General features: G+C 42.6%; 1 protein-coding gene and 1 long non-coding RNA gene across 2 annotated transcripts in view; both read right to left on the bottom strand.

The window, feature by feature from the left end:
• Nucleotides 1-932: 932 nt before the first annotated feature.
• DMGDH (dimethylglycine dehydrogenase) overlaps nucleotides 933-13,151 on the bottom strand; it is a 94,131-nt gene continuing 81,912 nt past the window's right edge. Inside the window, exons 15-16 of the mRNA XM_004703522.2 lie at nucleotides 7,544-7,678; nucleotides 933-1,704 (exon numbers count right to left, since the gene is read on the bottom strand). Of these exons, the coding sequence (XP_004703579.2) occupies nucleotides 1,489-1,704; nucleotides 7,544-7,678 (351 nt within the window). The 3' untranslated portion in view covers nucleotides 933-1,488. The remainder of the gene's footprint in view (nucleotides 1,705-7,543; nucleotides 7,679-13,151) is intronic.
• On the bottom strand, nucleotides 3,253-6,874 carry LOC123521099. The gene is made up of 2 exons (XR_006679583.1): nucleotides 4,656-6,874; nucleotides 3,253-3,514 (listed from the first exon to the last, which is right to left on the bottom strand). It is a non-coding gene; the product is annotated as an uncharacterized LOC123521099 (long non-coding RNA).

Genomic DNA, 13,151 nt, shown 5'->3' with positions numbered 1-13,151 from the left:
GCTTTCCTCCTGCAGTCGCGTCATTGAGTGTGTTTTGTGAGATGGAGGAGGACTTTGTGGATTGGTGTCGGACATATGGGCTAATGTTGGACCTCGAGTCTTGGGCAGCACTAAGTTGGGATGCTTTCTTAATGTGCACTTACCCTTTATATAAAACTTTCACTTATACATATGAGTTTCTGTGGATTTGTTTGCCTAGTTTATCCAGACTAACACAGCTACTAACTGCTAGGTCAGCAGTTTGAAGCCACCTGTTATTCCTCCAGAGAAAGATGAGGCTTTCTACTCTTGTAGAGAGTTACAGTTGTGGAAACCCACTGGGGCAGTTGTACCCTGCCCTATATTGGGTCTCTTTGAGTTGGAATTGACTTGATAGCTGTGAGTTTGTTTGTTTTATCACAATTCATACACTTGCTTTCTTTAATAGCTAGAAAGGTTCCATAAATGTTTAACAAATGTATACATAATTTAAATTAATTATAAATGATCACCCATTTTAAGGGGAAAAAAAGCCCGACTTCTTATGTAGTCAAGCAAACTGAAATAATTCCAAGAATATATCAAAGAATTAATTCTCAATGTTTTTTCCCTCCCTTGAATACAATATGAAGGGAAATCCTATCAGCCTTAAAATGTTTGTTTGACTGGTTTTGTCAAATATTCTGTGAAATGATATTCAGAACAGGCACTGCGCTGCCAACCTGCATTAATCCTTCCCCAAGGGGAGATGTTTGGTATTCACACTGTTGGACTGGCACAATCTATTTGTGCTTCTGCTTCTGTTCTAAAGGTGTACGAGTAACACCTCCCTTGGAAGACTGTTCTCTTAGGCAGTGTCTCTTCTGAAAAACAACCTTTGAGAGGACAATAATGATGTCCTATAGACCTGCTTTCAGGCAAATCAATAAGGAGATAATAAACATTACAAAGAATTCAATCAACGTGATTTATATACCAAGATTAAATTGTACTATTTTCATCATAGATATGAAGCATTAAAATGATGACTTATGCCTCTAAGAAAATATCTCTACATGAAGTAAATCCAATCTTTGTACGTAAGTCCATGGTGTTATATATGTTTTTATGTAACATATCATTTGTTTTTAGCCACCAAGAACCATTTGCATATATTCCCCTAATTGTGCCTTGTCTTTGATTCAGTTATAATAATCATTGTGCATTAGCAAATGTCTAAATATTTTGCTGATTGAGTCTCATAAACAATAACGTGATAGTAAAAGCATTCATTTCAAAGTTTCTTCATTTGAAAGAACAATGTAAATTACTGATTCAGTCTTGTAATATATTCTATCTTGCTTATAAGCAAGCACGTAAGAGAAACGCTTTATGAAGATTCCAAGTCTAAATTTTGATGATGCTGAAATGAGGCCTGGGTTTCCTCTTATCCTTCTGTGAACAATCAATAATGATTTCAAATAACAGGCATAGAGCAAGTATAATTCATCCGCGTGTTGAATGTCTTCTTCAGATTTTGCCCTTTCCACCTTTTTTCTGAAGTTGATTTCTGGTTGGTTCTGTCAATAACAAGGGCTCTTGTATGACCACAGCTGGGTACTTCTTGCCTAACAGTTCAACTTCCACTTGCTGTCCCACTTGACTTAGCTCTATAGGGACATATGCGAAAGCCAGACTCTTCTGGATGCTGTAACTGTAGCTTCCAGACGTCGTGTTGCCAACCACCTGAAAGACAAGACCCAACACTCATCAGACTCGGCTACTCCATTGCACAGTATGCAGCGCTTCCTTTCTGCAGGGGAACACACCTAACGTGTAGACAGACACACGGACTCCTGGCGACCACCCACAAGGAAAGTAGAACTGTGCCCCACAGACTTTTCGAGGTTGTGACTGAGGAGAAGGCCTTTCTTCCCAGGAGCCTCTGAATGGGTTCAAACTGCCAACATTTGGGTTAGTGGCCAAGCACTTAACTGATTATGCCAGATACATAGACCTACTCAAAATGACCACTCCTGGTCCCACAGTGCAGCCTTCATTCTTCATTCAGGGCTGTATTACAGTGGATTGTTTGTAGCTGGTGCTCAAAACAGTTCTTGGTCATGAGCAAATCCGGTGATCATTCAGGTGCCCTGGCCATGCGCCCACTTCAGTTCATAGGCGTATCCTAACTGTTCTAGCCCTTTAGATGCTGTTATGGGTTATGGTGGAGGGAGGGTGGGGTGGAAAGGGGGAACCGATTACAGGGATCTTCAAATAACCTCCTCCCTGGGGGATGGACAACGGAAAGTGGGTGAAGGGAGATGTGGGGCAGTGTAAGACATGACAAAATAATCATTTATAAATTATCAAGGGTTCATGAGGGAGGGGGGAGCGGGGAGGGAGCGGGGAAAATGAGGAGCTGATGCCAGGGGCTTAGATGGAGAGCGAATGTTTTGAGAATGATGAGGGTAATGAATGTACAAATGTGCTTGACACAACGGATAGAAGGATGGTGATGAGCATTGTGCGAGCCCCCAGGAAATGACTAAAGAAAGAAAAAGAGGTCGACCTTCACTGACTGGATGGGTACTGCGCTCCAACAACGGCTTCAAATCCAGCAACACTTGTGAGGACGAGCAGAACTGGCAGTGTTTTGTTCAGCTGTACTTAGGGTCTCTATGAGTCAGAACTGGCTCACATCATAATAACAAACCTCATAATAAACGATTATCCACACACACAAGAGTGATGCTGAGCTCTTAACGCTTGCGCTCGTCAATAGGGCCTTGTTGGGAATAGAGGTTTTCTCTGTGGTGTTGCTGATGTCACGTGGAAGTAGTGTCTGAATGGTGTCTTATAAACATTGTAGAAAAGACAAATGCAGACTGAAGCATGTTAAAAAATATAATCTTGCCTGTTAGAAGCACGATAAAGAGAACCATACATGTGGAGAGTTTAACAGGACGTTGTTGTCAATTTCATTTCTGGAATAGACCGTGTAAATGTATACAGTGTGTTTCTTTAAAACCAGCCATGGAACACCAAGGGGTGCCCAGTGATACAGACAAGGAAGGACCCTGCTTAGAGCCCATGCCCAGATTGGGACTTGTAGCTTCCAAACGGGTAAGGCTAGATTTATGTTCCTTAAAGCCACCTGTTTGCTACGTAATCCGTTAGGGCGGCCTTAGCAAACTAAGATCGCTATGAGCACGCAACATTGCATATGAGTCCTAACTTTCTGGTCTCCAGTGTTTAGTCCCCTCTGAAACCCCAAATCAGAAGCTCTCACTATAATTTCTAAACTTATTATAATAAGAACTGGTTAGTTAAAGGAAGGGGGAAAAAAGCCTTGGACTCATTCATTAGTGAAAATGCTCTCTCTGGCAGATTAACTGCCAAGCACTGCTGGGCACGCGCACACACGCTTTCAATGCCGTTCTCCTCTGAGATGGCAGCTAAGCGATCTAAGGCAGGAGTTTGGGTCAGGCAGCTTGGAGTTGTAACCAGTGCTTTCTGAACAAACGTCTTGGTAACCTTGGTTTCACGTCCGCATCTGTGAAGCAGAGACATGGGTTGAGAGGGCTGGCAGAATTAACCCGATGAGCCCAAATACCTTAAGGGAACAGGAAGAGGTTTCAGCAAATCTCTTGGTCCAGTTTCCTGACTCACCAGGTCAAAAGCCCACAATTACTCTGTAGAGCTGTGTGCTCCAGTTCTTCAGCCCTCTGCCCGCTCCTTAATTCCCAGAGGGGACCCAGCGGGCAGTCCTTTCTACACTGACCCAGTAAAGAGCCCTGTGGCAGAGGGGTGCTGAGTGGGGCTGGTCACCACAGATTCAGCCGTTCAAAACCACCAGGGGGAAGACGAGGCCTTCGACTCCAATGAAGAGTTAGTCTCAGACACCCATGTGGGCAGTTCTACCTTGTCTTGGAGGTTCGACTCGATGGCAGTGAATTGGGTTTTTGGAGATTTGAGTTAGAGAAAAATAAATGAATAAGTGAATGAATGAACGAATGAAATCTTTATCAGGTGCTTTGAATTCTGATGGAAGTTATTTTCCTTTTTCCTTTAATTTCTCTCTAATCCCAAGCTTAGCAGCCCAGGGTATTTTAGGAGTTTGGCATTTTCTTTGATCTTATTACAAAGTCTCCAGGAATATGTTCTTCTTAGTAGTAATTTTAAATTGATCCTACCTTAAGTTTTTCCACAGTGAATCATAAGAACAACTTGCTCCCACCCTCCATCTAATAGAATTTCATATTCTTGGTACAGTCTAACACTGGTCTTCTTTTGACCAACGCAAGCAATATTCATTTGGCTCCCTTTTTTTCTTGACTAAGAGTCCTGAAGAGATCTCTAAGTGACTTAGAGAAGATAAGAAGGTGAGGGTAAAGGGAAGAGGAGAGAACAGATAGGAGTACCCATCATATAGCTTATTTTCAGGGGCTGGCAAACTCTTGAGATGAAAAAGTCAGTCGTGTCCCTCACAAACATTTTAAAATTATTTGAGAGCCATAAATAAAGGAAATCACCATTATCTGAAAATAGTCTTATTTTCACTTTCAGTTTTACTTCAGAGCCACATGTATGTACCGAAACAGCCACAGTTTGCCAACCCCTGGCTTAGAAGAAGGAACACAAGATTCAAAGTCTAACGCATATGTGTGCCTGGCCTTTGAAGGAGGTAAACTCACTTCAGGTGAACGATGTATTCCTTTTCTTCAGCCATGTGTATGAGCTCTAGCTGATAAACAATGTAAAGAAAAACCTTATGAAATTGCTAACCCTTCCCCACAAACCTCTTATTCAAAATGTCCTGCCAGCAAAGCTTCTTTTTACAATTATGCCTCCCAATACAGGTGATAAAAAACCATGTCATGTCTACCCTTATGCCTTGATTTAAAAAGCAAAACCAAAAGTGCACCCTTATTTAAAACTATAACCCTTTCCTCCAGCACTGTCCACCCCCCCAAGTGGGCTTTCTTTTTCTCCAGAAGTCTCATCGCCATCTGGCATGGCATATATTTCATTTAATGTTTACTGCCCTCCTTTGGAAGGTAAACTCCACGAGGGCAGAGATCCTCATCTGTTTTTGGCAGAGCTGCATTTACCGTCCCTAGAACATCCATGGCACATGGCAGACCCTCAATAACAAATGTGTTGAATAAGCAAATAAATCACGAGTCAGGCCAAATTAGGAAATAAAAAGCAAAAAAATATTTGAACAATTCCAGAATATAAAGGGATCAAAAAAGACCATTACACCAATAAAATGGTGACCCAGTACAGCACCCAAAAGCAGACGGCTCATGTTAGCAAATGCCAGAAGTACGTTGCTAATAAGGTCGTTAAGATCAGCAGCCTTTACGCCATATCATAGGAAAGAGGAAGATGGTTGCATGTGAAGTCACTGTATACCGGTGTCAAAAGACATAAACTTGAAAAATGGAGCTTGGGTTTCCAGATTTTTAAATATAGATTTCCACTGCATTGAATCTGTCAGTTAATCATGGTGAATGACTTCAGTACAATTAAAGGTATGCCATTTAAGAAGGGAGTGGGGGTTAGCTTGTCCTGTGGTAAAGTGTGGTAGAGAAGTGAAGGAGTGTGAGAACTGAGAATGCTGTGTTGGCTTCACCATCTCAGAGAACACCCACCCCCTACTCAGAAAGACATGAACTTATATATATTCTGCCAAACCTGCATATATTTGTGGGGATGCTTCCACGCACCTTCCCACCTTTGTTTTGCATGAGCATCAATGGGTAGACAATTCAGTTATAATAGAGTGGAGCGTCAGCAGAGGGCGAGGAGAGAGCAGATTCTAGTACTGATTAGGCTTAGCAGAAAAACAAGAAAATTCAAAGTCTAACTTGTGTGCCTGTGTTGGAAAACAACTCCATCAATCATTGAACTTTAGGCATATAACATAACCTCTCTGAGTCTGAAAATTTTATCTTTAAAATGGAAATGAGTATATATGTCTGGTAGTGTGTTATAAAATTAAATGCAGGAGCACATTAAAAATATATGGCACTTAGGAAGAACTCAATCTATAGGTCTAACTCCAACTACCACCCCTCAGCCCAAATTGCCATTTCTTTAGTAAGGTTGGTAGTTCAATTACATACGCATTATCCAAAAGAAAGACCTGACAACCTGACCCTGGAAAAATGTATGTACTGAAATCAAGTCAATTTCTGACTCATAACAACCCTACAGGATAGCGTAGAACTGCCCCTGTGGATTTCCAAGATGATCACTCTTTCTCGCTTGGCGTGCCTGGTCAGCAGGCCACTCATGATCCATTCCGCCCCTAGGGCTTCTCCATAGAAGGACAGACTAGAACAACTCAGTCATACAGTATCAACCCACAAGCAAACCACCACCATTCTTTTTGTCATTGAAGGGACAGGAAAGATGGAAACAGAAATAAATTAAGATGCAGGGCCTGAAGGAAAACAACAACAACAACAACAACAGGCAGAGACTCTTTGGGCTCCAGAGATCAGCCAAGCTGACCCTACTCAATAGAACAAAGTGGCTTAGATGAGTCTTGATCCCAAGGTTGGGCTCCCACCCTCTCACTTCCCCATGGTCTGAGCAGAGTCTCCCACATCTACCTGATAATACCAACGAGAACACATCAAAATGCTCAAGCAAATTAGGTTTTACAAGTAGCCATAACAAGTAGAAGGTGTAAAGTTCAATTGGTAATTCGATGAACTTTCATTTCATTGAATACAAACAGTATGAAGTTTAATGTTCCCAAATGAAAATAAGTTGTCTACTTTTCCTGAAGAACCAAAAATTCCATGTTTCATTTGATTCCTGAGACTATCCTCTATTGTAAGGAGGCCTGGTGGTGATCTGGCGCAGGCCTTGGTAGTCAGTGGTTTGAACCCAACAACCAATTTGTGGGACCTTAAAGATTTACAAGTCTCACAGACCCAAAGGGGTAGTTCTACCCTGTCCTATAGGGTCAGTATAAGTTGACTCTGAGACTTGTAACCCTCTCTAGCCATCAATGTTTCCATTTGGATTTCCCCCCTTATTATGCTAAAATGAAAGGATCGTCTCCTTTTTAAAGATCTCTGAGAATCTAAATCAGAAAGCCAATTCCCCATAAAAAATTCAACTCTTATACTCACAGAGAGCAAACAAAACATTTTATCCTTAAACTCATCCCTCTTTCATTATCCCAGGAATTTTAAGTCCCTGGGTTTGTTTTTCAGGAGAAAGATGAGGCTCTCTACTCCCATGAAGAGGAATATGCTCGGAAACCCACAGGGCCAGTTTTACTCTGTCCTGTAGAGTCGCAAGGAGTCAAAGTCAACCTGACGGCAACGAGTTTTTTGAGCTTGGGTTTCTTTAATTTAACCAAAGTGTATCCGATTTTCAAAAAATAAGTAGCACTTCATTTTCCTTTCAGTTTATAGCTGGTTCTTGATTTTCAGCACAGGAATAATAATCATAGCATCCAGTAAGTAAATAACAGACCAACTCCACACAGACCGGAATGGGAGACTTTCTGTTACAGAAAAGATGCTCTGGCCCCTGGCAGGGAGCCGTCAGCACTCACCTTGCCGTTATACCAGATGCTCTCATTTCCCTCCGGATCGACATCATCGGTTGCCAAGGTGAGGCAGACCAGTCTCCGTTTCAGCCCCTTGGCTTTAATCTGTTTCAGTGCTTGCTTCCCTATGAAGTCTGCTGGCTGCAAGGAATCCAAGATAATGATGATGAATGGATGCTCAGACACTGTGACAAGGTTAGAGATGCAAGCATTTAAATTTGTCTTTGTGATTTTCTCGCCAATTACCCATTGAATAAAAATACCGATTGGATGAAATGTCTAGACAAATATTTCTTGCTCCTCAAATGACAGAACCAACCACGTATTCCTTCAGAATATGTTAGATTTAAGGGTAATGACTTGTGATGACAATTTTACCAGAACTCTTGGCAGAAAAGCATACAGGGTTACACTGCAATGGTAGCTTATGAAAGTGACCTTTGTAACCAGTGGTTCTGGATGGAGGTGCTACCTGCCTGTGGTCGTTTCATAATCTGGTCTCAATTTGAGAGGATTAATTGTGAAGGGATAGAGTCTAGTTGTCAATCAGAACATAGCCAATGAGGTCTCTGTGTGAGCATGGTCTTCTCTTGAGAATTCTGGGAACTCCTGTATTTTCCTCCTTGGAGACAGGAGACACCTCTCTCTTTCTACTCCCTTCCTGAGAGCTGCTCTCCTGACAAGACGCAAGGCGCTAAGTCCAGGGAGCTGGAGAAGCCACATGGACCTACCCTGATGCAACCAGACCTCCACGTAGAGACCCCTGCCAGTACTGAGATGCTTACAACGCCACTGGATCCAGAAGACTTCCCACCCACTGTCCTGTGATCTTCCTGCATTCGATGTCATTGCATGTGTTTCATGAGTCTGAAGGGGACTTTATAGATTGGTATCGGACATGTGGGCTAATATCGGACTTATGGACTTGGTCTGGACTGGGCTGGGATGTTTTCTCAATATTCAACTGCTCTTATATATAAACCTCTTTCTTATAGACAAATGAGCATGTCTATGAATTTGTTTCTCTAGTCTACCCGGACTAACACACTGCCAGTGAGCAAAGTGCACCTGAATTTCTACCTATGGTGAGCCTGTTACAACACGGAGATTCACTCTTTTTGAAATGCTATACTTCCCCCCACCTTCTTCAGAATAGTTGTACCTGGAACAACTATAGTAACCATTGGGTCACATTTGTCAGTTCATGTAGAAAACATTTATTGAGTCCTTATATGAGGCAGGATGCTAGGTCCTGTGTACAAAATGAGGCAGAAATGTTTTTATCAAACAGCTTGTTCTCTAACTCTAGGCTTTTCAATCAGCCCCTCCCCCCGTACCCAACACACACACACACACACACACATACACACTTTTTTTCCTTCGAAACACATGACGTGCTGTTCCTACTACATTGCTATTTGAGACCAGTCACCATGCTTGATAAAGTAGGAGGACAATATAAAAGAAGAGGAAGGTCGTTAGCAGTATGGAGGGACACACAGGCTGCAACCATGGACTCAAATACGGGAACAATTGGGAGGAGGGCGCATGGCCAGGCAGTGTTTCCTTCTGTTGTGCACTGGGTCGCTATGACTCAGAACTGAGTCGATGGCACCTAATAACAACAACAGTTCATTCCCGTGGGTATACTCGGCTTTATTCCCAATGAAATGCAAGTGACACAGAGAGAGTAGTATTGCTAAAGGGGGAACTTGGAATCCAGTCTTATGTATGTATGCAAAAGGAAGAATTATGCAAAAGTCAAGACTTGTATTAGTAATGCTAATAACTGGGAGGTCATACAAGTGAGAGATGAGATCTCTCTTCCACTGAGACACTTGGCTATTAAGAGAAAGAGACTTCTACCGAACCAGAATCCCGATGGACATTTGATAATAGTGACGGACGCAATGAACATCGGAGGACATCAGGGTACGGCTTCTAAATAAATGTGCCCAGATGAGCATCTTTTAGTCTATGGTGGGGGGGGGGGATCTTCTATACCAATCATTTCGCTGGTGAATATGATTTAAATAGAGATTATGGTTGTTGGGTGCCCCTGAGTAGATTTCAACTCATAGCGACCATGTCTGACCAAATAAAACTTCTCTCCTCAGGTTTTCAGAGCTGTCATCTTTTTTTGAAATGTATTTTAATTTTAAAAATCATTTTATTGGGGGCTCTTATCATAATCCTACATCAATTGTATCACTTTGTGCGTATGATGCCATCATTATTTTCTAAACATTTTCTTTCTGCTTGAGCCCTTGGTATTTCGGACCTGTCATCTTTATGGGGCAGACCCCTCAGTGTTTGTGCCACAGAGGGCCTGGGTGGGTTTTAAACACCAACCGTTCAGTCAGCAGCCAAGTGCTTAGGCAATGCACTGCCAGGGCTTCTTAATCAGATATCACCATGTAAAAAAAAAATCTTTTTTGTTTGTTGGTTTTGTTTCTGAAAACAGTTCTCATATACAGACCACTCTGAAAGAACAGAAAGGAAAGATCCAGACTGTCCTTTCTTACTCAACATACAGGAAAAGAAGACAATCTCTCATACCAGAGATGTCCAGCAGCACCCTCTTAGTGTTTATATGGCTCTTTCTGCCCACAAAACATTTACAATTTACAATGGAGTATAATAAATCTCCATCCCTCAGAATCCCAGGGAAGCAGCAGGCAGGGGTCCTCACATACTTCCTGCTTGAGACTCCCAGTGCAAGCCTTTTTTATTCAGAACTTCTAGAATGGGTCCAAACTCTGCAGGATAATTCCTAGGGACATGACAGCTCTGAACTGCTGACTGAACAAGAAACTACAGAAGGTCTCCACTAGACTCTGTTCAAGAAGAGGACAAAATGAAAGTCTAATTCCTCCCTCCTCCTCTGTAAATTCTAGATGTTGTTGTTAGGGGCCAACGAATTGGCTCCGACCCATAGCGAACCTACGCACAACAGAACAAAACATTGCCACCATCCTCACAATTGTTCCGATTCCTGAGCCCATTGTTGCAGCCACTGTGTCAGTCCATCTCCTTGAGTCCTCTTCACTGTCTCTGACCCTTTACTTTACTAAGCACGATGTCCTCCAGGGACCGGTCTCTCAGGACGACATGTAAGATGACGTTTTGCCATCCTTGCCTCTAAGGAGCACCCGAGTCATACTTCTTCCGAGACAGATTTGTTTTCCTTTTGACAGTCCGTGGTACTTTCAATACTCTTCATCAATACTACAATTCAAGCACATCCAGGTATGTAACCAGGAAACGTTGCTATGAAGTCAGAGACCTCAGATTCAAAGACTGCCCAGTGACCTAAGACAGACAACTGAAAAGAGACAGAGAGAGGAGGACCCTCAGGAAGAACTTGATTGGCTCAGAGTTCTCCAGGTCGGTTACACTCGTGCTAACAAAAGTCATCGCCCGCCAAAGCCCATTAGAATTAAACACAGAAAGAACTTTGAAAACAAAATAACTTTTGTTTTCTTTTCTTTCTTTTTATTGTGCTCTTAAAAGAAGACTTGCTGCCGCAGACAAATCATGGCTAGAAGCGATTTTCCAAATTGCTGGCTATGTACGATTCAATGAGTACAGTGAGCAAACACCTGACGGGAGAGAAAAGCACTTCTGAGCACTGAACAAAATGAGCGGCCAGCTCACTAAAGAACGCAACCTGTGCCAAGCCAGGGGAGCCTACTGAGCGCTCTCCCAGTCTGCACTGGCACCCGAGCCGTCAACACTAGAGAGGCACTTAGCTTTGAAGGCTTGAGGTCTTCTTGAATTTCCTATGAGGACTTTCCTTTGAAGTCTGTATTCAGCTGTTGCTATGCCTCTGCTGTGCTTCAGACCCTAAATTAGGCATACAAGTATTCAGAACCCAGTAGAGCTTCCTTCAGGAAGATCCCAGGGGAGATGAGACCCCGTCCTGCAACTATCACCTCTCCTCTCGGTGCTGTCGCGTGTCAGAGCAAGTGGGCCACAGGAAAGGATCATTTGAGGTTGCTGGAAACGTGGTAGAACGTGACACAGGACAGTCACTGGGATCAGCCACACATGTGACTCGTGTTTAGTTCTGTTTGTTCCATGAGCCTGTAGAAAACGCTGACATTTTGTAAACTTAAGACAGTCAAAAAAATGTCTAACGTGTGGGTGCAGAAATGCAAACCGATGCTCTTATGGAGGTAAGAACGGTGAGGGCCCAAAGAAGAATGTGGCCAACTTGGCAATGAAGAGTGGGGTTCTACCAGCAACAACTTAATAGAGGAAGAAGCTCAAGTTAAGTTTTGAAAAGTATGTGTTCACAATAATTACCATCTGCATAGTGTTTTCCCAAGGTGCCTGCATTTACATTATAATTTGACTCTTACAACAGCCTACAGATGGTGAATTTGAGGAATAAAAAGAAAGTAGACAAACTTAGTCAAAGGCAATCAACAAGTTGGTTAAGAATCAAGATCTCAGGAATTCCAGCTTTGGTTTCTCCTCTGATTTGAGCTGCCTTACCTCATCCACCTATGTCAGCATCTGCTATGCCTCTGGAGGGGCTATGACGAGAGCTGGCTCTGACCAAGTTCTCCGAAATGGGGCCTTTTAGGTGCTAGATGAAAATTACTGGGGAGGCTTCCAGTTCTGGAAGGGGGCTTAACTCTCCCTTTGTCAAATTCATAATTTTATCATGGATTAAGGAGGGAAGAAAGGAATCAGCTAATCATGAGAAAACAGAAATAAAGGGAAAATGAACACAGGAAACTTTCTTTAGAAGCAAAACTTTAAACAAAGAAAATCTAATGGTTTGCAGTCAACAGGTAATAATAATCGTAGTTGTTATTGTTGTTGTCAGGTGCCATTGAGTGGGCTCTGACTCACAGCAACCCTATGCAGAACAGAACCAAACACTGCACTGTCCTGGCCATCCTCACAGTTGTTTCTATATCTGAACCCATCGAGGCAGCCACCGTGTCGCTGAACATCTTCCTCTTTTTTGCTCCCCTCTACTTTACCCAACATAATGCCCTTCTCCAGAGACTGGTCTCTCTTTACGGTTTGCCCAAAGTATGTCAAATGTCTTGTCATCCATGCCTTTAAGGAACACTCTGGCCTTACTTCTTCCAATACACATCGGTTTGTCCTTTTAGCCGCCTATGGTACTTTCAATATTCTTCTCCAGCACCATAACTCAAATCCATTGATTTCTCTTCAGTCTTCTTATTCAATGTCCAACTGTCACATGCATACCAAGAAATAGAGACGATCAAGGCTTGGGCCAGGGGCACCTTAGTCCTCAAAGTAACATCCTTGCTCTTCAATGCTCCTAAGAGGTCTTGTGCAGCAGATTTACCCAACGCAATACATCTTTTGATCTCTTGATTGCTGCTTCCATGAGCACTGATTGTGGATCCAAACAAGACAAAATCCTTGGCAACTTCAATCTTGTCTCCATCTATCATGATGTAACTTATTGGTCCAGTTGTGAGATTTTGGTCTTCCTTACATGGAGTTGTAATCCACACTGAAAGATGCAATCCTTGATCTTCATCAGCAAGTGCTTCAAATCCTCCTGACTTTCACCAAGTAAGGTTGTGTCATCTGCATGCCGCAGGTTGTTAATAAGCCTTCC

This window comes from Echinops telfairi, unplaced genomic scaffold (genome assembly GCF_000313985.2).
Source record: "Echinops telfairi isolate 266 unplaced genomic scaffold, ASM31398v2 ScPeMD7_7469;HRSCAF=8507_1, whole genome shotgun sequence".
NCBI classification, from domain to species: Eukaryota; Metazoa; Chordata; class Mammalia; order Afrosoricida; family Tenrecidae; genus Echinops; species Echinops telfairi.
This window is presented reverse-complemented; position numbering and strand designations above follow the sequence as displayed.